General features: G+C 40.3%; 1 protein-coding gene across 2 annotated transcripts in view; it reads right to left on the bottom strand.

Moving 5' to 3' along the window:
* The window catches only part of cntn3a.2 (contactin 3a, tandem duplicate 2), an 84987-nt gene that overhangs the window by 59499 nt on the left and 3240 nt on the right, over positions 1-22248 (bottom strand). For both annotated transcript variants that reach the window (XM_021322011.2, XM_036136482.1), the window contains exons 3-5: positions 14736-14873; positions 13853-13988; positions 1223-1398 (exon numbers count right to left, since the gene is read on the bottom strand). In XM_021322011.2, the coding sequence (XP_021177686.2) occupies positions 1223-1398; positions 13853-13988; positions 14736-14790 (367 nt within the window). In that variant the 5' untranslated portion in view covers positions 14791-14873. The remainder of the gene's footprint in view (positions 1-1222; positions 1399-13852; positions 13989-14735; positions 14874-22248) is intronic.

Genomic DNA, 22248 nt, shown 5'->3' with positions numbered 1-22248 from the left:
GGATAAGTTAACAGCAGTTATGTTTTACACAACTGAGCTTGTTCACCACAATGCCTTTTAAATTCCTATCGAGGCTGCCAATCTTTTCTACATATAAATCTCTCTTATAAACTCGGATTTGAGCTAAGGGCATTGAAATAACTACTGTATTTAGCCATTGGTACCCATTGTAAGCACGGATGTTACGCACATAACATCATTACTCATCTGCAGCTTTGGGCTACATGCTCAGCTGCTTTGACCCCCAGTTTTTCCCTTTTAAGCGCCCCGCACCTACTCACCCAAATCTTACATGTATATAACCAAATTAGCTACAATCATGAGCACAAATAAAAATAAAATGATGTAAATATGTCGATGTATGACCTTTGAGATCATAAATGATGATTATACCATTTAGAGACACTGGCTTGACCTCTAAACCCTTCAGTAGCAATTGTAATGCTGCAAAAAGGGGCTCGGCAAAGAAGAGTAAGGTTGTCCTTGGTCACTTTTTGCAGTGGATTACATGCAGTGGATAAAACTCATGCATGCTAAAGAAAAATACTGTCTCACAAAAATATATGATGCTGGGTTCTAAAAAGGTGCAGCTTAAATTAGCAGATTGCTAAGATCCCTTTAAGTCAATAGATAAAATGAAAAGCTCATTGTAATTAATTAGTTGACACCAACACCCCTCCTACACCATGCTGGCGCCTGTTAGTGATCCACTCTAACAATCTCAGCTTTACAAAGTCACTATTTTGTGAAACATAAAAAAAAAAACTAAGACATTTATTTCCTTAAATGCACGAGGTAACCTCTGAGTCTCTTTCTGTCTTATTTTCCTTTGCCAGATCCTCTTAGCAACTCGCATTTGCCCCTGTGAAACTCGTATACATAGGCGTTAACGTGTTATGCCTGACGTTGTGTTTGTTTCTTCTAATGACATTTTCAGTTAATTTGCACCTTGTCATGAAAAATGTGCGCGGGAAGCATTATTAAGTCAGAGCGCTCACTTTCCTAATGAATAGATATCTAATGCACGACATGGAAACTGAGAAAAGGCATTGACAGGTTTATGGAAAGAGTATACTCACAGAGGCAGAGTCTGCAAGAGATTAAACACTGAAAAATAGGGGCTACATCATTTCTTTATTACAGCTGCATTTCTTTTTCTTATTACAGTACAGCATTGATGCATATTTTTTTTAGTAAAAAATAAACATTTTGCTTAACTTACAGGCAAACTGTAGACTTGCTCTCCTGCTGAGTATGGCTCCTACAGTGTTGTAGGCCATACATTGATACATCCCAATGTCCTGGTAGCGGTCCAGATTGCTTATAATGAGGTTGCCCCCAGACAGACGCCGCCGACGATCCAAGCCCAGATTTATGAGAGACCCGTTTAGTGACCATCTGTGAGAGCAAAGACATCATCAGTCGGTGGCAAAATGCGTGGTCCATCTCTTTCTAGCAACTAAGGTGGTGTAACAAGGCATGAATGGAAAACACAACTCGGAGTGACGGAAGATGACATTCAATATGTGACGGACGCACAGCGTCTCACAAAAGAATTCATACCCTTTGGACTTTTCCTAATTTTATCATTTTACAGTGACTTACGTATTTCATTGTGATTTAATGTGAAAGACCAACACAAAGGTTCAAGTAATTGTCAAGTGAGGAGAAAATTCTTTATGGTTTTAAAAACATTTACCAATCAAAATCTTAAAAGTGTGGCACACATTCATATTTAACACCTCTTAGGTTCATTTCCAGAACCACCTTTTGCAGCAACTACTAATGTATGTCTTGAGGTGTGTCCCTAACAGCTTTGCACATATAAACCGACTACCCATTGTCAACAAAGTCATACAAGATCAGTTGGGCAGGATGGAGAACATCTACTAATGTCTCCCCCACCCAGGCCCCAAAGCCCTATGCATTTATTTTTAGATGCAGGACAGAGCCAAGCTAAGTAGAAGGGGAGCACCGTATGGTCTCAAAGACCTTACTGTTGTGTGTTTTGTGTGGTGTTGCATACCACACTCCCACAGCAGATACTTGCCCCTTGGAATATTGTATCAATACCTAAACCTGATCAACAATTCCCCACAACTGTACCCCTGACATATCTGCTATGTTTATGACAGGGGTTCCCAGAGTGGGGGTCGGGACCCCCGATGGGTCACGAGACACCCCTTGGGGGTTCACGAAATGATTAGATGCTGACTTGCTAAAAATATTCGCATTTCCTTATTTGTGAAACTGATATTAGGGTATAACTTTACAAGAACCGCCACATTCCACATTTTAATGCAGGGGGAAGGCTGCAGTTTTTTATACAAGTTCCAAAATATATATTTTTTTTAAACCCCACTCACGAAAATGGGGTTGCCTGACTCTGACACCGTTATTCTGGTGGTCGCAGGCTGAAAGGTTTGGGAACCACTGTTCTATGGTGTTCTCTTTTGGATGTAGTTTTTTCACTAATCTCTGAGGCTTACACAAGACAGCGGTATTCATACTGATAATTAATTACACACAGGAGACCTCTAAGAGGGTGGCTCCTGCAGGTAAATTGTTGCATTGGGGTTTTATTCAGGTGGATCAAAGTAAAAGGAACTGATATTTTTTGTTGTTGTTGTAAAAAAAAACAAATTGAAGAAAAAAGCATTTTTATGTATAACTTACAATCCCTTTTAGATACACTGAAGGTCAGATGTGTCAAAATGGAATGCTAAGGGGGTGTAAATACTTTTTCAAGGTACTCTACCCTGGAGTGAATAGCTGTATCTTGAGGTGAACAGAAAAATGGGTTAGGTTTTTCATTATTTCTTCTTCTGCAAATGCTGTAACACCTATCCTTAACCCTTTAAAACCTGATACCAGCAATTGTGAAGAAACTTCAAATTTTTCAAAAAGAATATTTTTTGGTCGCTTTAAAAAAACAAAAACGTCAGGCTTTCAAATTTTCTTTGTATTGTAACTAATATGTTAGACCAAAAAATACATTTTCCTCATGTTTTCTGCATTTGTTTATAGAGTGTGTAAAATATATTCATTTGCATGTTGTTAATTGTATGTTCCGAAAAATACGGATTTTGTTGAAGAGGTAATTGATATTTGCATCAAAAGTTATACATTTGGAGTTATAGGGTTAAGTCAGAGGATTTACTTCTTTTTAAACATGCAACTGTTTCCTAACTGCGTGACCCCCACCCCCACCTCACCTCACCAGCATCCTCACCCCACGCACACATTTCCTGCTTCTTCCATCACACCTTTTTTTTCAAATAACTTTCACACTTTGCATTGCCAAAGGAATGCAACTAAAGTCACTAAATATCCTCAAATAACTTGCACACTTGTTCAAATGTTCAGAGCATTTCTGTGTAATATTAGCATTCTAGCTTGCACCAGTTCTTCACAACTGCTTGCTCTTCTCGAATCTGCTGTATTAACATACAGAATTTCAATTGAAATTTTTTTTCAAACAAAGCTACTGTTCTGCTCATGTTTCTTGTGTACTGTACTTTAAAACATCATCAGATAGGTACGTTTGAATGAAAAACAACTCAATAATGCATTTGTTTAAGTTGAAAGCAATAAGCAGACTTTGCCTACAGTTAAACATTAATGACTAATCAGAGAACATGTTAGAAGTGCAGAATGTCTTGAACATTTTCTGCTGTACCTCTTCAACTCTGTCAAGCTTTAGCCTGCCAATATCTGAATGAGACACGTGGGACCAGGAATGAGCACAGTAAATAATACAACGCAATTGTTTCCTAACTCATTATATTGGCTTCATAGCACTTGTCCCGCTGGAGCATGTTCTGTCTGCCAGATTACATGTCCAGTCCAGAACTAATCTGAGAATAAAAACTGCCCTCTGCCCTTTTAAAAACCCAAAGATTAAATTAGACCAGGCCACTTGTTTAACGTGGAAAATAAATATGCTGTTTTCAAGAAGCTAACGTATTACTTAAATTCTAAGACTGTCATATCCACAGGGCTTTGTGCAGGATTTTAAGTGTGTGCATGCTTTAACTCCTCTCATTAGAGGGTGTGACAAGCAGGTGGGTCCGTCCTCACAGCTGAATCTCATTTGTGTCCAATCAGTGACGCTTATAGAGGAATTGGTCCCCTGATGCAAATGCACCATCGTTCTTGTGAGCCAAGTGGTAATCAGGCCTTCTCATCGCTGGTTGATGTATTTTTTCTAATGTCCCAAAACTTACCTTCTTGTTGTCCACCTTATACCAAGCCACTATTCAGTTCCACTTCCGTCTGGAAATCCAGTCCTCTGCCTCCTCATTTCTGACGTTCATTGGCAAACTCACCTAAACATCTCACAGCAAATATCCTCCCCACTCCTCTGGACCCCCTGTCTGGACACTTTCACAATCCACCATTATCACTCACCTGCCTGTCCACCCTCCAGTGTTCCACTGTCATCTCTGTCTTCCACTGAAAGAAAGACAAGTCATTATCTACCTTAATCACACACCACAACCGGCTAGCCTCTGTGGGTATACTCACCTCCCCCTGTAAACTTCACCTCCGCAACAACGGTAAGCCTCTTCTCCACATTTATCATCAGCTTTCAGAATCCTATCCCTTCAATAAATCCACTTACCTCTCCTCAGTGCTGTCCTCAAATCCGCCCCTGAGCCCAGAAGAAACATTCTTTTTTTTTTCATGTATGTCAATAAACTGTTTAAACCATCCACTGCTGTCCGTAGTTGTTACCTGCATAAGAGTTTTACATAAAAACATGTTGGCTGACAACCTGGCCATTGAGACCAACCATGATGCACCTTAATTGAACAAGGCATCCTCCTCGGTCACCACGATTCTATGCTGAAAAACATGGTTGAACAAAACAACTCCGTTGCCCAAGCCTCGGAGCCAAACAGATTCAACAGATGGACCCCCGGCTTCCCATAATAACTCCTCCCTAATTGTTTTCTCCATAGCTCCCTCAGGTTTTGCCTCTGCTCCAGTCTTTCAAGACGCTGTCTCCCCGACACCCGAACACTTTTAGGGGAAGATTAATAATTGTTTAGGTTTCCTGCCCCAGTATACCTTAGTTCTGAGCTGCTCTACTTGCTCATTTCCAGATGATGTCTATTGTTTTTCTTTGTCACCCAAAGAAAGACAACAGAGAAGGGTCTAGGGCCACTGGCTCCTATTATAGTCACCAGGTCATTACATTTAACCCTGTTTAATCTGCCCAAAAGCCCCAGTATATATGAGGATAATAGCAGATTTAATTCAACACAAGAAGGCCCCTGATCACAGAGTCAGTCCTCCATTAATATCCACCAAGATCAGTTTCCTGTCCTGGCTCTTATCGACTCTGGATCAGAGAAAATTCTCATCACTCCTGAATCTTTAAACTGTACAATATTCTGGTTTAGTCTCTCCCTTCATTAGTTTTCATCTCAGCTTTAAATGGTAGCTCCCTAGAAACTGTAAGACACCAAACTCAGCCACTTCAGTTCATAGTTTATGGCAAACTTCACATTTTTCCACCTCTGTCATATCAGGTCACTTTTGGCTTCAGAAATATAACCACAGAAATAACTGGTGTGAATCACACATTGATTCCTGGAGTTCCCATTGTCTGTCCAACTGCCTCCTGTGTCATGATTTGAGCCTTTGTTTTGTGTTTTGTGGGGCTGACTGGCTGTTTTTCCCTATTTCCGGCTCCATTCACCAGATCAACTCCACCTGCTGCTGCCTAATTAACAGGAAGTCATTCCACCTGTGACTCTACCCATTTATACCCGCTTCCCACAACCAGTCTCTGCCAGATCATCTATTCTTTCAGCATGCATGTTGATTCCTCAGTGCTTATGTGCTCAGCCAGCCCTTCCTGTGTTCGCCTTGGCTTCACTAATTCGTCATGCTAGTGCGCACTGCTTATTTCATTGTGTACCAGAGTTAATCTGGTGCTAGCTCTGCCCTCTCTGAAGATTCTTCGGCAGCATTATCTGGTCAAAACCTTGACTGCCTTTTGGTTAGTTATTTTCCCCTTTTGAACTACTACTGCCTTCAGCCTGCCTCAGTCCTCATCATCTAGTCTGCCTGTCTCTGTTATCTCCCGCCATCTGTTGTCACCTTCCTGTTTTGCCTGTAACATCTCCTACTCTACAATAAACCTTTTAAAGGTACCATGACATCACTATATAAACCATTCCATATAGCTGATATCGCTGCAAATGTAAATTCTCCGAAGAATTTCATTTAAAAAAATAATGTCAGCTTGTTGTTTTGTCAGGTCATTATTATGGAATAATAATGGTGAAGTGGACGTGTTTGTGTTGCAGGATGTCGGACAGGCGAGGCCAAGATGACCAAAGGTTTTAAACTGGCAGCACGACTCAACACAGTGGAACCGAAATAAATGGCCACATAGGCTGCGGCGCAGATGCAGGAATGTCTGTGTCATGGCTGTGCTTTCAGCGAGCTCGCCCCTGCCGGACCGGTGACTGCGGAGGAATGCTCGACTTCCCGGGCAGCAATAGGAAATTAATGCAACTGGCAGCAGTTTGGCTTCAGTTAGTCAACCGAATTTTTCAGTTACAAACACACATTTACATTTGCCAGCATTTACAAACAAAATAAACCTGTGGGTGATGGCAACGTTGTGGCCGCCACCTTCCTTCTGTAGTAAGTAGAAACCTATCCATTTTTCCCCCCTCGGACATGTCAGCTCACCTTTTTAGTAACCGCTGTGAAGTTAGTTTGAGGTTGATTATGGGATATTTGGGCTATGCGGCTTCTGCGGTGACTGCCTCCTGTTCAAGCCGATACAGGGAGGCTGCTCTGTGGCTGCCGTCTGTTCTCTTCTCCGCCTTCCTCCTCTCAAGTGGAGCAGTCAGACATGCTAGCGTGACTGACAGCCGGTGCATCAGCTGGGGGTAGAAGGGGGAAGGCTTGTTGCTTGATGGTGTGCACTGATTTCAGAATATGAATTACTTAGAAAGATAACTTATGTAGAAAGATAGCCCGTTTTCTGATCTGACCGCTTTTGAGCAAAGCAACAAAGCTGACCACCCCTTAGCAGGTCCTTTGGTATTTACGTTTGACATTCACACGACCTCATCAGTGCACAATATACTCCCAAAACCTCAGAAAAATTACATTTGTTGTCATGGTCCCTTTAAAAATATATCTCCGTACCCTGCTCAAATACCAGGTTCAACTCATACAAGCATAACATCCTGTGAGCTGTCCCTCCCACTTTGTCCGAGTCTCCCAAGACCACTCCTTATCCCAATCTCTTGATATTCCCCCTGAATATTATGATCTGCAGTGGGTCCTTAAAGATCTGGCTCTCTCATTTTCACCTCACTGTCCCCATGTCTGCTGGAGTGATCTTCTCCTTGGGGTTCCTCTTCCTTCTGGGATATTTTACAATCTTTCACACCCAGAACAAGAAGCCATAAAAAAAATACATGACCAGGTCACTAAATGCAGGAATTATTTGACTATACTCTTCTCCAGATAGTGCAGGTTTTTCTTATTAGAGAAGAACCACATGCCCTCTCAATTCAGTTCTCTCGAAATGAACCTGAAACCATTCTCCTCCACTCCTGCACCATTGGGTCTCTTTCCTTGGATCCGGAGACCTTGTTCAAGTAAGCCCTCCAAAACGAACCAGATCCCGGAGGGGTACTCCCATTGATGTCTTTATCCCACTTCCGTTCAGTCCAAAATCATCCATTGGACCACACATGTTGTTTCTTCTGTCACCCTGGGATAAACTACACCAAGGTCTCTTATGTTGTTATTTCTGGCGGCAATCCCGTCTGACATCCTCTCCGATCCTCTCTGGCCTCCAGTCCATCGCTCCAGTTTGGAATGACTTCTGTTCCGTATTAGGCACCAACTCCAGATTCACTTCAGGCTTTCACCTACAGACCAATGGGCAATGTGAACATATGATATGTGTACTCATCCACCTGGTGACAGCATTTCATTTGGGTCGAATACGCACTTCATTCACATTTTTCAGCTTTTGAAGACTCCCTTGGTTACCATCCCTCTCTCCTTCCATCCTCCTTCCTTGATTCAGCTATTCTGTCCATCCGTTCCTATCTTCATCACTGTCTTCGAGTCTGGACCTAAACCAAGTTAGCCCATCCGAGAACTTCTGCTAAAATTACAAGATTTGTCAACAGAAAATGCATCCCAGCTCCCACTTATTCTTTCAGTATGAGCATCTAATTATTCACAAAAGATTTTCCACTAAAATCATGCTCCAAAAAATTGTCCCACTGGTTCCTAGGTCTATTTACCGTTGAATCTATCATGAGCCCTTCCAGAGTCCATCTGAAACTCCATTCTCACCTTTGTGTACATCCCTCATTTAATGTTTCCCAGATAATCCGGGACCTCTCTAGCGCTATGCCTCCTAGTTTCCAAAGTTTATCGACAAACTCACTTCAGGATTCCCACCGTGGATCTCTGTACCACCCCTCTGGATCCACTGTCTGGATACTTCCACAATCCACCATCATCACTTACCTGCATGTCCGCTCCAATGTTCCACAGGTATCTCAGTCTTCCCTTCGAACAAAAGACAATAATCATTATCAACCTGAACCACACACCAAAAAGTGGCAACCTCAACCTCTGTGGGTATACTCTCCTCCTCCCTGGAAACTTCCCCTCTGTGACAATAGAAAGCATTATGCCTCTTCTCCACCTTAATCGTCAGCTTTCAGATTATTTTTCCTGTCAATAAACCATTTAAACCTTTCGTCGTTGTGCACAGTTGACTCAACAAGGGTCACACATACAAGCATCATGACAAACACCTCTTTGTTCTTATTTCAAATCGCGATAATCTAATAAAAAGACCTCAATAATATTGTTCAGTACATAACAAATCTTGGAAACCTCAACCCTGCATTCCCTCCTTTCAGTTGATTGTGAGGCGCAATGGACATTTAGGTCACAAACCAAAAGGACGATGTCAAAGGACCCATCGCACACTGCCATATCCAAGAGTGCTGCAAATGTCACATTCCTAGTGATAAGCCATTCCTTAACCAGAGACAAGGTCAGAAGCAAATTACCTGGTTTAAGGAGAAAAGGATGGGCCAGCAAACTTACCTGACCTAAACCCTGCAGAGAATCTAATGGGTATTGTCAACAAAAGCGTTAGAGCCACCATGTCCAACAATGCAGACAAGATGAGGGCCGCTACTGAAGCAGAGTCAAAGGTTGATTAAATCCGTGTCAAGTTGCCCGATAAGATATTTATTGTATTTACTGTCAAATATATGGACATACCTTTCATACTTTTAAGGTACACATTTCTACATCAAAAAATCTTTTAAGGGCTTTTAAATGTTTTGAAAATATCATTTTTGGGTTTTATTAGCTGAGAACCATAATTGTTAAAACAAAGGAAGCATAAACTGGAATGCGTTGATATGTGCGTAATAAATGTATATATTATGAATTTTGGTGTTTCAAATTAACTGAATAACTTTTTAATGATATTTTAATTTATTGATATGCATCTATATGTACTGATGCCGTAAAGGGCCTTGATATGACATTGTTTTTTAAATTGCCATTATATAAACAACCAAAACTACAATGAATTAGCAAATTATTTACAGACAAATACTTTACAGTCTTGGTTATGTTCTAACTAAAAAGCCTTCTAAACTAATCTTGCATTTATTCTGTGTATTCTGTTTCCTTTATTTAGCTCAGACACCACTTGCTGAACCATGTATCCTTTTCTCCCCACAGGGATCATTCAATTTTAATCTTCTAGTATCTCACACACACAAAGCAATTCTCTGCTATTAAAGGGTAGTCAAAGATCACAGTTTTTGGAGGCTATCATCAGTTTAACTGTAATCACCTCCTCTCTGTCACATTATATTAACATAATGTGACACTATCCCACCTTTGACTTATCATTTCTAACATTAGCACTTGGCAAGGGGTAAGAGTGAGCTGATGCAACAAGAAAGGCCTTTTAAACTTCTCTCTGCTACACCTTTCTAGCAACATGTCAGCATGGGAATGTGAGACAAAAATATTTGCACAGCAGGTTTGAGCTATTAAAAAAAATAAATGAGACACCTGAAAGAACTCAAGCGCCAGGTTAAATCACTCTAATCTTTATATAAAGAAATTCTTCTATTCTCTGCCACAATGGCTTTATGCATTTCTTTTTGACTGTGGAAATAGGAAACGAGCATGCACGGGTTCAAAGACAGGGCACTTTTTAAGGATGTTCAATTATTCTTCTCTCAGCATAGAAAATAACCATTTCTTACCATCAGCTATATTCATATATTCTGCTTTGCTGAAGTGAAAATGAAAGAAATGTAAGCAGTAATCGCAGGCTTTCCCAAAGATTTTGAATCTAACCTTCAAAATAATTTCTAAAGGAATACATACATGCTGCCAACTTTTACAAATCGTACCCTTACATTACTGAATAAACTGACTTTAAAGGAAAAATAAGCAACAATTTACCACCAGTTGGGCTGTTGAGCACTGTCTGTAGACAATAACAAAATGTGTGACAAGGCACGCCTCTCTCTCCTCCACTCCAGCTGCAACCCCTTGACCCGACCCTTCTTACCAATCAAGTATGCGCATACTTGCAAAGGATAAACACACGGCTGAAGAGCATTGCCTTTTGGAGGAACATGGCTCATGGTGGAGAAGTAAGTAGCTCATAATTTTATAATGCTGTTAGCAAGAGAATGTTTCGATCAGCTCGATGTGCTCTCCGTCATTATTCTCCTATGTAAACAACAGACTGGAGAACAACATAGAGAGATGGTGTGTGACGTCATATCATAGTACCTATCTAAAGTACCTTTTGTGCTTCCCATAACTATTTTTTATTTCTATTTAAAATAATTAAAATTTACATATTATCCTTGAAATTCTATTCTTGATAGGGGAGCACAATAAATTCCTAAATGGTTGCTTGTACCAGCAATACAAGCAAGAAGAGTGTAGGTGTCTGTGTCCACCTACTAGCATTCAGCTTTTTGACTCTCAGCCATGATTTTCACCTCTTTCCGACCTCATCCGAAGAGCCTCTGATGCTCTGTGCTGCCAGAATTGACTGGCAAACAGTAAAAAAAACAACAACTCTGCTTTAAATTCATTTTTTTTGAATACACACTGACCTTCCGGGTACAGATAGACTTGAGTTTTCTGAATGATCCTGCTGTGCGATCCACAGCGTACAAACCCGGGTCAAGTGAATTTTACGGTCCCCATTGCAACTTAGATTTTAAGATGCTCAATCACTTTTACAGAATGCTGTAAAGGAATGTTTTTTTTCTAAATATGATAATTAGTTCTCTCCCTTGGGTGGGTTAATATGTGTGCATAGAAAGAGCGTCTTATATTTCTGGGAGAGACAGAGATGGAATAAAAAAAGGTAAAGAAGAGAAGAGGAGTTGGGGGAGCAATGTTAGCCCATTTACACTTCAAGAGCAAAGCCAGTAAGGTTGTGGGGGCACGCAGAGCCCTGAACAGCCAGTCTGACGAGACCGCACATTAAACATCTCACCTTTAATCAGTACATGGAAATACCTGGTCCTAGGCGAGGGGAATGTGAAAAGCCTGAAATAATGAGCGCACACACTGCACAACGCTGCCAACGCAGCTCAGGTGGCCAGGTCCCGCTGCAGTAAATGCAACTCTAAACACAGAAGACAATCGTAATCAATGTCTCTTAGCGCCAACTGGTGTCTAGCGACCTGCATTGTTCTCGTGGTGTTTTAACAAAAGGGGGCCGATCGTTGGGATGCAGCGCGTGTGTCTCTAAGAAGCTCCCTATTGGTGAGCAGGAAAGCAGATTGTTGCTGTGTTCGTCAATATGAGTTAGTAGAGCCATAATGACGCCACCACTCAGAGCATCTACATGCATTTCTAATAAAAAGAACAATGAATAGGAGAGCGAGCCAATATGTTTTTCACAAAAAAAGCAATTAGCAATCTTTATTGTTTACCAAGTAAATGACTGCAGCTCATATTGTCTGAGTCAGTAGTTGTTAACAGAAAAAGATAGAATTAATTATTTGTTTGATTTGGATATCATTTTTTGAGCATGTGAAGGTAGGCTCAGGTATATTTGGGAATATCTGTGTCCAAAACAAACAGCTAAAAAAAAACAATTATCTATTTTAGTTATTTAGGTAAAAGTACAATTTATAGCTAAATATAAATTTTATTAGCTGTACAATCACATAAACATTGATTCAAGGTAAGTACACTGGGAATTTCCATGTTGATTTGGGTGAGGTATGGGCAAACTTTACGACTGCTTATGGCCCCCTGGTTGCCTTGAGGCCCCAGGAGAAATTCAGTTCAAACAGACCATACTGAAAAAACGCATCAGTTCCACAAAAATCAAAGAAAACCATCACATTTTGAAGGTTACGCTAACAGAGTCACAAATTAAAGTTACAGTAGTTTAACAATCTAATATAAATGTTTCTTGGAATTTCTGAAACCCTAAATCATACCTGATCTGTTGCACTCTTAATGCTTTTCAGAAACCTTTGTTTCTTCTTTTGTCATAGCCCAAGCAGCGGGATAAGGATTTTCATTCTCCCTGGGCTTCAGTTAAGAAGTGGAATTTGCACACATGCTGGGGTTTTAGCGGTTGCTTAAATTTTAGATTTTTAACACTTGTTTTAATTCTACATCTGTTGGTAACATATAGAAAATAATGAACTGATCACAGGAATGATCTATCTTTAACAAGCACTAGTTAAAGCAACAGGATAAGCTTCTGATCAAAAGCAGAGCAGCAGATAGCCCAACAAGTAGGTTCAACATGACTGAGCTATGAAAGGCCATCTGTGCTTGATCATTGTAACAGACAAAATGAAGAAATTTAGCAAAACGTCTAACAAGTTACTTCCAAAATAAAGCACAACAGATACCAAAACAAAGTTTGCTCCTTTCAGTTATCATGATATAATTTCCTAACATAGCAGCACTGCCAGGAATAAATATAAATATTTTCTTTCAAAGAAAGGTTTTATCCAGACGTAGATGAGATCTCCATCTTCACCTTCGGGAAGAATGAGTTGTGGAGAAATGAAACCAAACATAACCTTTTGGCCTTTAAAATACATGTTGATTACAAACAACACTGAACGTTTCTAAAAGAACACAGTGTAGGGCTGGGTAATATTTAAAAAGTTGCTTTTATGTCAAGCATTTTGTCTAAAGGTTGATCTGAATTTAAAGAGCTGCTAAATACAAACAGTGAACCATGATTGTAAAACAAGATGGCAGGCCCTGCCATTGTAAACAATGAAAATATAACTAAATGTTTCACTTGTATAACTTCCAACTAATTTAAAAAATAAGTAAATGAGTAAATTAAAGTGCTTCTTATTATGGTACAAGAAAGCTTATTCTTTACAACATTTAGACAATATATTTTCCTTAACATATATTCAGTACTCCATGCTATTCTTTTCATGGAAGTACAATGAGTGCATTGGCTAAATAAAATCCCAAGTCTCCAAACATTTAATCTTAAAAAAATTGCAAATTCGAAGGAACTGGGCACCCTAACACAGTGCCCAGTTTTATTTTGAAATACTCATATGTTATCAGTAAGTTTGCATTTTAATCAACATTTTATCTTAAAATGCTACCACAAATTGCACACCAAAAAAGATGCTGCAATGACAAATATAACATGAAGCATTTCCACAAACCGAAAATGGCATGAAGTTAATCAAAAAATAAGACATTTTAATGATTTCATCCTTAAGTGAGGAGCTTTGGCAGCATTTGTATTACAAAAAATGTACTTTAAACTAGGTATATGAGCTCTTACCTGTACTGAGGAGGAGGCGTGCCCTTAGCATCACAAGTCAGGATGGCCTCTTCTTCAATGGAGTCGACGGGGATGAACAGGTCGGCTGGCTCCATCCTCCACCGTGGACCGTGGTATGATGCACTGTCCAGACAATCTTTCAGAGAAGCAGAAACAGCCTGAGCATAACCAAAATGATCCTGTGTGACAAAGTTATTGTTCATCACTGTTTGTTTTTCAAGAAACGTTGTTGCAAAAAAAAAATAAAGGCGCCTCTGAAAACTGAGAAACATTGTAAGAGACATCCATGCGTTCCATATGATCCAGACCCTGGTATATTTCCAAACAAATAAACTAAATAAAATCAACATCTGCGAGTGCATTATTAAATTAAATTAAATCAACATGTGTTTTGTGTCGTTTTGAATGTAAAAAAAAAAAAATCTGCTTATATGAATAACTACAATAAAGCTGTAATTTTATATGAAACAGGAAACATGTAATTTTAAAATCTGATCACCCAGCAGTGCTGCAAAATATATCAAAGATGGACTCAGAGGAGTAATTTCTATTGTTTGCTCTTGGTGAAAAGAATCAGTCTGACTTTTATTACCAATGCATTTTACTGATAGAGGGAGGAAAGCTCTTACTCAATGTTTTGCCAAGGAAAAGATTATAGAATAAAAGCATCATATCTCCCCATCGGGTTATAATCTCAGTGGAGCGAGGAAGAAGATTGAGAGTATTGTGTCTGCCGTGTGAATGGAAGTCAATACTGATGAGTACTCCTTTAAACCAGAGCCTCCTATCATCACTGACATCTCTTAACCCACTATACCACAACTGTGAATGTCCAAAGGATAAAAAAAAAAAAAATCATCATTCATATGAAAAGGTGCTTTACCTGTCAGACGGTCGATGATTGATAGCAATAGAAGCAGTTTCCATGGCAGCGTCATCTTTGGCAGCCAGGGGTAAATGAGACTTTCATCCAATAAGCTTTAAAATGGCACTTGCGTTCTCAGAGAGAAAAGAGCGTGACCTGTTGAAACAAGCATTTTCGAGTTAAGCCCCCCTTCGAAAATGCCAACTATGTCATAAGTCTTTTGAAAAAATATTTGGGTGGGGGGGGGGGATAAAAAAATAAAGCAAGTTGAAGCAAAGCACACAAATAGACAAGCTTGATGTCATCTATGATCTACAGGGCCGCACTTTTGCAGGTTGCTCCAAATAGCCCCTAAGGACCACAGATTTAGTCAAAGCAAACTCTTATCCATGAAAGAGGAAGAGGACTTTGCCAGGCTGTCCAGTTTGCGTGACTATATAATATAGTCATATATCTATATAAATGATACTAAAAGTAAGGAACCAGCACCACTCGCAGCCCCACAAGGGATAGATGTGTTAGAAAATGGATGCATGGATGATACTAAAAGTATCTTACCATTAAAAAAGTTAAAGGTACAATACATAATAATGACAACTAGTGGTTAAAATTGGAACAACACATACACAAAGCCTTTCACGGAGACCCAATGATCCTGCAGCTGTGAAACTACACAGATTTTTTACTTCCACAGGCTAGGTATATAATGTCATATGGTATTCTTTTTCTGGCCCACTTCTCTTACTGGCTTCCATGTTTGCAGGCTGCTGCTCTTTTGCCTAAATAAAATACCATATGCTGTGCTCTGGTTTGGGAACCCTGGGAAATCCCATAAAATTGGCTCAGGAGCCAGGAAGTAAACACGGGCTACACTCTGAACCGAAGTAGTTTCTGGCAGTACCTCTATGGTTTGAAATGAGAAAAACTTGACTAAGATATTGTTGCTGAAAAGGATCAGAATATATGGAATGTTACTTCCATCCCTCATGACAAATGAGAATGATTTAGATTGACTTTGAAAGTAAATATCTTACTTATAGCTCTTTTAATATACTGATTTGTATCGAAATCAATACAAACTGAGCAATATTCACCTTCCAGAGGTGGAGCATAATTTCACTACGCAGGATGAGATGCCCAGTCTTTCAGCCACTCACCTGAACAAAGTTGGCTGACAAAACCACAGTTTAGCACTTTAAATTTAAACTCACATTACATGGCGAGTAAATCTGGAAAGCAGCCTTTGCCATCCTACTTAGCTGAAAAATCAAAAGCAGCAGCATTGTTTGTAGGAGCTTTCCCTATGAGGTAAAAACAAAAGGCCTAAAACTGGGTGAAACATCTTACAGGTCGATTCTGATGTCTGAAGAATTTAAAACTACAACAGCGAAGTTTTAAACATGCCAGATGGCAAAAAGTAACAGACTGTCCCTCAGCTGCTCAGAAGCAAACAAATTAGTGCCTGTGGCTAATAATCAAATGAGCACCTTTACAATAAGTGTCATACATATCAGTAACAGTGGCGTCTCTGAAGTGAAGTGGGACACAAAAACTCAACACCTATTAGCAGCAACTAATTTTTTTTGGTGATGCATACAACCTGACTTTGATCGATTTTAAATTAAATAGATAAACTAGCATAAACAACACACTAGAAAATCTATTTTATATAAGCTAAATGTCATTTCATTTTTATACATAAAATTATAAATCTGTTTTATTTCCAAATATCTGTTTTATTTCCAAATTTTTTAATCATGTAAAGCACATGGCATTGATCATATACTGAAATGTGCTATACAGATAAATTTCGCCCACTTTCCGGCAGAAAGTAAACGTAATGCGTACAATTCAAGAATTGCTTGGGGCCACAGGATTTGTGCACAAAGGCTGGCTACTGAGAGCATTTTGGGCATGCAATCTGCAGTTTCAGATTTTTATTATATAAACAAATGTTGGTGGACCGGCCCCGCTATCAAGGTGCCTCGAGAGGATTTAGCCTACTGAGCTTGTCAGTTTTCTGGCAGACTTAGATATATAGAAACAGTTTCTAACAGAGTTTAATTGGTAATGGAATTGGTCTTTCTTTTTTTTTTTTTTTTTTTACAATTTTGCTCTATAAAGAACGGTCATGTCCCACTTATTATCGCGAACATAGAGCTCCAAGGCGACATCTGTCCCCACTGTCCACAGATGCAGAGACACCACAAAATCTGGGGTCTTGATACACAATTTCTTGATCCAGACTGAAACTGAGTGAAGTTCACCAGAAACTAGTGACAACCTGTGTGAAGCCAGCCTAGCTGACGCCAGCTGTTCACCAATGAAAATGTGATGCAAACTTTGCAGAAACGCAAGAAGCAAACAGGGCTGTCACTGAATACATTTGCATGCACAAGATTCTTGTTTATAATGTTTTCCAGTTACCTGTGCACATGAATCCAAGGTACATACTTCAATCAAGGAAATTGACACAGATAACCATGGAGGGCTATTTTGTCTACTGTTTTACCATACAAGAAAGCAACACTTTCAATGTAATCATTTAACTAAAGAAATTAATCAATTGCCTTCTACTTATTTGACTAACTGTGACAACAAACATAATGGCATACTGTTACTGGTTATATTTTTCTGATCTTCATTTAAAACGTGTCTTCATGGTATCAGTTGTATTGTGACTTGATAAACGGACTCTGAATGTGAACTATTGGTCAGGATTAGACCACCTACTTCCCCCTGATGAGTCCAAACTCTTCTGCTGATTTCAGAGACGTCCACTCATGTCTGATCCTGGAAAGGAGTTGATCACCTATTTTTGGCTGTGTACCCCAACGTTTGGCTGTCTTCATCCTTCCATTTGTCAGCATTGTATGTTTTGTTTAATTTATTTAATGTGCGTTTTTCCTGAAATTGTGCTCAAAATAACATATTTAAATCTAATTATTTTTACTTCAACAATCACAAACTCCATTTAAACATAGACATCTGGGGAATCTACCAATATGTCAAATTGTTTTAATTTGTTTTATCATTTATATGATATTTAAAAAGTTTGTTTTTCTGAAAGTTTGCACTTATAATATTCCCAATAAATTTAACAGTTTTATTCAAATATGACTCTTTTTGCATCAAATAAGGAAGTAGATTTGTCATATCAACATTGCAATTTAAATGTGGTAATCATCTCCAAATAGATTTGTATTCTGCTTGTAATGACAATGATCACACATGCTCTCCTCGGGCTCCAAGAAACTTTGGAGCGGGACTAGACGGAGTAATCGCAGATGTAGTAGGCTTTGCTTTTTACAGACTCACGGAGGCATTCCTGAACAGAATGGACACGTACAGTAGCTCAGGATGTGGAATTATGGGGTAAGATCCTTTTTTCCGCCATGCACTGCAAAATGTGCAATATGTTTATTTAGGTTGCATTGCCCTTCGTTTTAGCAAGCCAATTCTATTGCAATCCAGCATGTAGACCCCCCATACATCCAAAGTTACATGTTTTGTTGCTGTGCAGACATAACTGTGACAAACTGTAAGTGAAGTTTGGTATCAGATGCGCCGAACCTCAATGCATTTTCACTTTTCTAATCAGTGACAATGCCACTTTGTGCCCCGCATTGTGGCCAAGCTGCCCTCAGAGACATCTGAGGCATATGGGAGGAAGAACATGCCAATCTATTAGCAGGGAAACCGATGCCTCGGTTCATCCTTCACTTGGACGGATCCACGCTGGCTGCCTGAGGAGACTTGGACCTGGGAATTGGGTGCCATCCAATCAATTAGATTCACCCACAGCAGCATGTGTCTCCCCACATGCTGGGGCGAATCAAGACAGCCTGATGAGGAACCCCATTCCACTCAGGTCCATAATCAAGGGCAAGAGTCTGTCTGCTTGAAGCGTGTGTTGCAAATTGCGATGCACTGAGCAAGTAATGATGCAATTATGAAATGTCAAACGTACACACAATGGAGAACAGGCAATAACGCAGCAGTTAAGTGAGCGGTGCAGCATGTGCGGAGTATATGGAGATTTGAGTACATTAGGCTACACCTGCATGAGGCCGGGTGCATGAATAAAGCTCGTCTGTGCACAGAAATACACACAGTCTCCTCGAGAGGTGTTCAAGATAGGCCAGGGACAGATAATAACATCCATCTGCTGAATGTCACACAGCCCACACACACCTACACACTGAACTTGCTTTCTAACCATTTGCACCACATACAGTATAAAAGCTAGCCTCCAAACACACACACACACAGACACACACACACAAACACATACACACATACACACACGTCTCACTTTCCATTTAGAAGACATAAGCCATGATGTGCAGCTCATTTGTGGCCTAATCCTGAGGCAAGTCTGGTTCAGAGTACTACTTATGGAAGGCCTAATTGTTTGTCAGTTGCCCGGATGTCAAATCAGACATGTGGGGTCTCAGCCAGGATTTTCTTCCCTACCTTTCATGTTTGCTTAGGCTTTTTTTCCTTCTCCCAAAGTCTGCAAAATTGGATTGGTATGCTTCCTCTCCAGAAGAGTCCTGGATGCCTTGCCTCAGTGATAGGCCCATGCACACTGTGCAAACTGCTGGCACCTCCTGTGCTGAGGATTGGTGTATGGGAGGAGAGGGGATACAGTGGTGTTACCCCCTGTCAACCTTGCAGGTTACGGTTTGGATTTGTAAAGGGGTTTTCGTCACAAAAGGCACCAGCAGATGATGACACTATTTTAAGCACATCTGATCGGTCAATAGGCTGCAATGATTAGTTTGCCAGCCGGATGAATGCAGAGAACACCCGCTTCCACGGTGGTACTATTGCAACACATGGAAATATAAAACACAAGCCCCATGCTCCTTAATCACACATCTCGGTCCTCTCTAATGTCTGCAACACCACAAAGCCTGTGTGACATCAATTTTGCCATCTGTGCCAACCAAATAGGGCCTACTATGACTCTCCACGGACATCCTATGGCAGTCAAGACTTGCGTGACTGTGTCGACTGTGTGATACAACAGTACCACTATTCAAAGGGTGGGTCCGAACGCGCAATACATTTAGAAAACCGTGAATCAGATAACCAAATAAAGACAAACATCAACAATGTTTGTTTAAAGAAACCCAGATTTGGAAGATTTGCAGTTTTCCCAATTTACACATTTTTTTCCCCTCTTGATTAAACCTTTCAAACAACATGCAGCTGAAAGTGTAACTCACCCCAATTTAAAGGCTTGACCCCGCCCCCATAACCTTGCCTGCAAGATGAATTCTCGTGGTATTTGTACATTCAAAAACACACGGGAATCCATCTTGTACTGCTCACACTAAATCTGTTTGTGTCTGAACCAAATAACGTTTCGGCCCAATCACGTTGCAGTATTGAGGTTTAAGGCGGGAAATACCAGTGCAACGACAGCAAGAGCGGCTGAGCCCACAGCCGAACCAACATAAACATGACGATGTAGGAGGTCGCACATAGCTGCTGCTATAACATCTGTTTGGTCAGAATCCACGATTTCTTCTTTGATAGTAGAACGGCAACAAGCACCTTGACTAGCTTACCTTCTTTCTCATAAAGCCTGCTGCTTACGTTTTAAGTGGATACTGTGATTGGCTAAAACCAACCTTTGGTAGGCGGGCACTATGTGTCGTTTCGCCCAATCAGCTCCCTCCTTTCCCCAAACAGGTTAAATTGGAGCAGTCCCAGATTAATAATGTGTAGATCTAGAGTGCTACACATTATCAACCTGGCTGGTCAGGTTGCCACCCCCGGACACATTTTGAAAAATGCTGCCAAAGTGGGCGGTAGCAAGAGACACTCCGTTAGGAGTTTTAAGCAGTGCCCGTTGCTGTGGCAGTCAGGACGAGGGAAAGTCCAAGGCACAAGTGAGATGGGCCCCTCTACTGGCACAAAGTTGACCTAGACAATACACCCCTGCCTGAATACCAGCACTGCGACCCAGACTACCTTGAAACCCCTTTCCACTACTTTGAAAGGTACTTTGGCCCCCGCATCATCACTCACATGAAGTATCAAACCAACTTGTATGCCACTCAGAAGGATATAAACACAAATTTCCCCGGCATTAATGTTCTGAAGGTTATGTTGTAACAGAAACATTTTTATTTTACTCCTTAAGTGTTTTTCTTGTGTTTCTTATAGAAGCACGTTTTGGATTTTTTTTACCTTATTAGGGCAAGTGACCGTATTTGGTAATTACATTGACCCTAATTTTTGCCATGAAAATATATATTTTTAAAATGTTCTGTCCTCCAATAACACTCTTGGGTTTTGAATTTCAAAGTATTTCACCAAGTGCCCTAAAAAGGAATGATGACAGAGGGGAAAAGGGACCTCCAGAAACGCTCAGCACTGTGTTCCAGGCTTCCAGCAGTGTTGCCAGCTCTGCGTATTATCAGCGACTTTGGGCTTATTCGTTTATACTGTTTACAAGGTGCAGAAAATAAGAGCTGGTTGCTTGTTTCTTCTGTAATACCTGGCAACACTGTAGTGTCTTCCTGTTCGCACCACTTTTTTTCCCTTAAAATGCAGCTCCCTTGGCACAGAGAAATGGAATAATTGTATCATAAACTTCCACTGCTGTATAAATGTTATAGTATAAAAGTAATTTGTTCTGAAGTAAAACGGCTATCCAATCAAACATGCAGTGCTGTGCACATTTGTCATGTGCTGTGTGTGTGTGCCTGCGGCATCTTTTGTTTGAAGACATGTGACACAGACTGATTGACAGCTGTATAAGTTCAGTCCATTTTACAGTCCATTTAGCTGTTGGTTGGTAAATGGATTGTAGTACTGTAACTGTATAACGCTTTACTAGTCTGATGACCCCAAAGCACTTTACACTACAGTCATTCACCCATTCACACACACATCCACACCCTGATGACAGTCTTAGCATTAGCTTCCTCAAGTTTCCTGATTTATCATCGGTTTAGTGGTAGCAAAGCTAATATTTTTGTTTGGTTAGCTCTGCCCACCACTTCCTATCATAGCTCCTTTAGCATAGGGAGCTTGCGATGTCCCTCACTGGCACTAAGGAGCTTTAAAGAATCCCACAATCCTTTGCATGACGTGACATATAAGGACAGCCCACCTCATAGAAATTAACAAAAATGTCCGGAGAGAAGAGAGCACACACTTTGTAGTTGCTTTTCAGAAGACTGTAGGCCTAGATTTGACTAAAACCATCCATGTATGTTAAATGTATAAGTTGTATAAGTTAAATGCTGTCCGACATCGGCATAGCAGTCCGAAGCTCCTTTCCTCCCATCCATAGAGTTCTTACTGTTGACCTGATGAATGGACAAGGAACATGCATAGGGAGCTACCGATGCCCCTTACAATCGCTAAAGAGCTATAAGGAATCCCACAATCCTTCGCATGACGTGACACATAAGCACAGCCCACCTCACAGAAATTAATGCAAATCTAAGGAGAAAAGAGAGCACACACTTTGTAATCGTTTTTCAGAAGGCTGTAGACCTGGATTGGA

This window comes from Fundulus heteroclitus, chromosome 1 (genome assembly GCF_011125445.2).
Source record: "Fundulus heteroclitus isolate FHET01 chromosome 1, MU-UCD_Fhet_4.1, whole genome shotgun sequence".
Taxonomy (NCBI): Eukaryota; Metazoa; Chordata; class Actinopteri; order Cyprinodontiformes; family Fundulidae; genus Fundulus; species Fundulus heteroclitus.
This window is presented reverse-complemented; position numbering and strand designations above follow the sequence as displayed.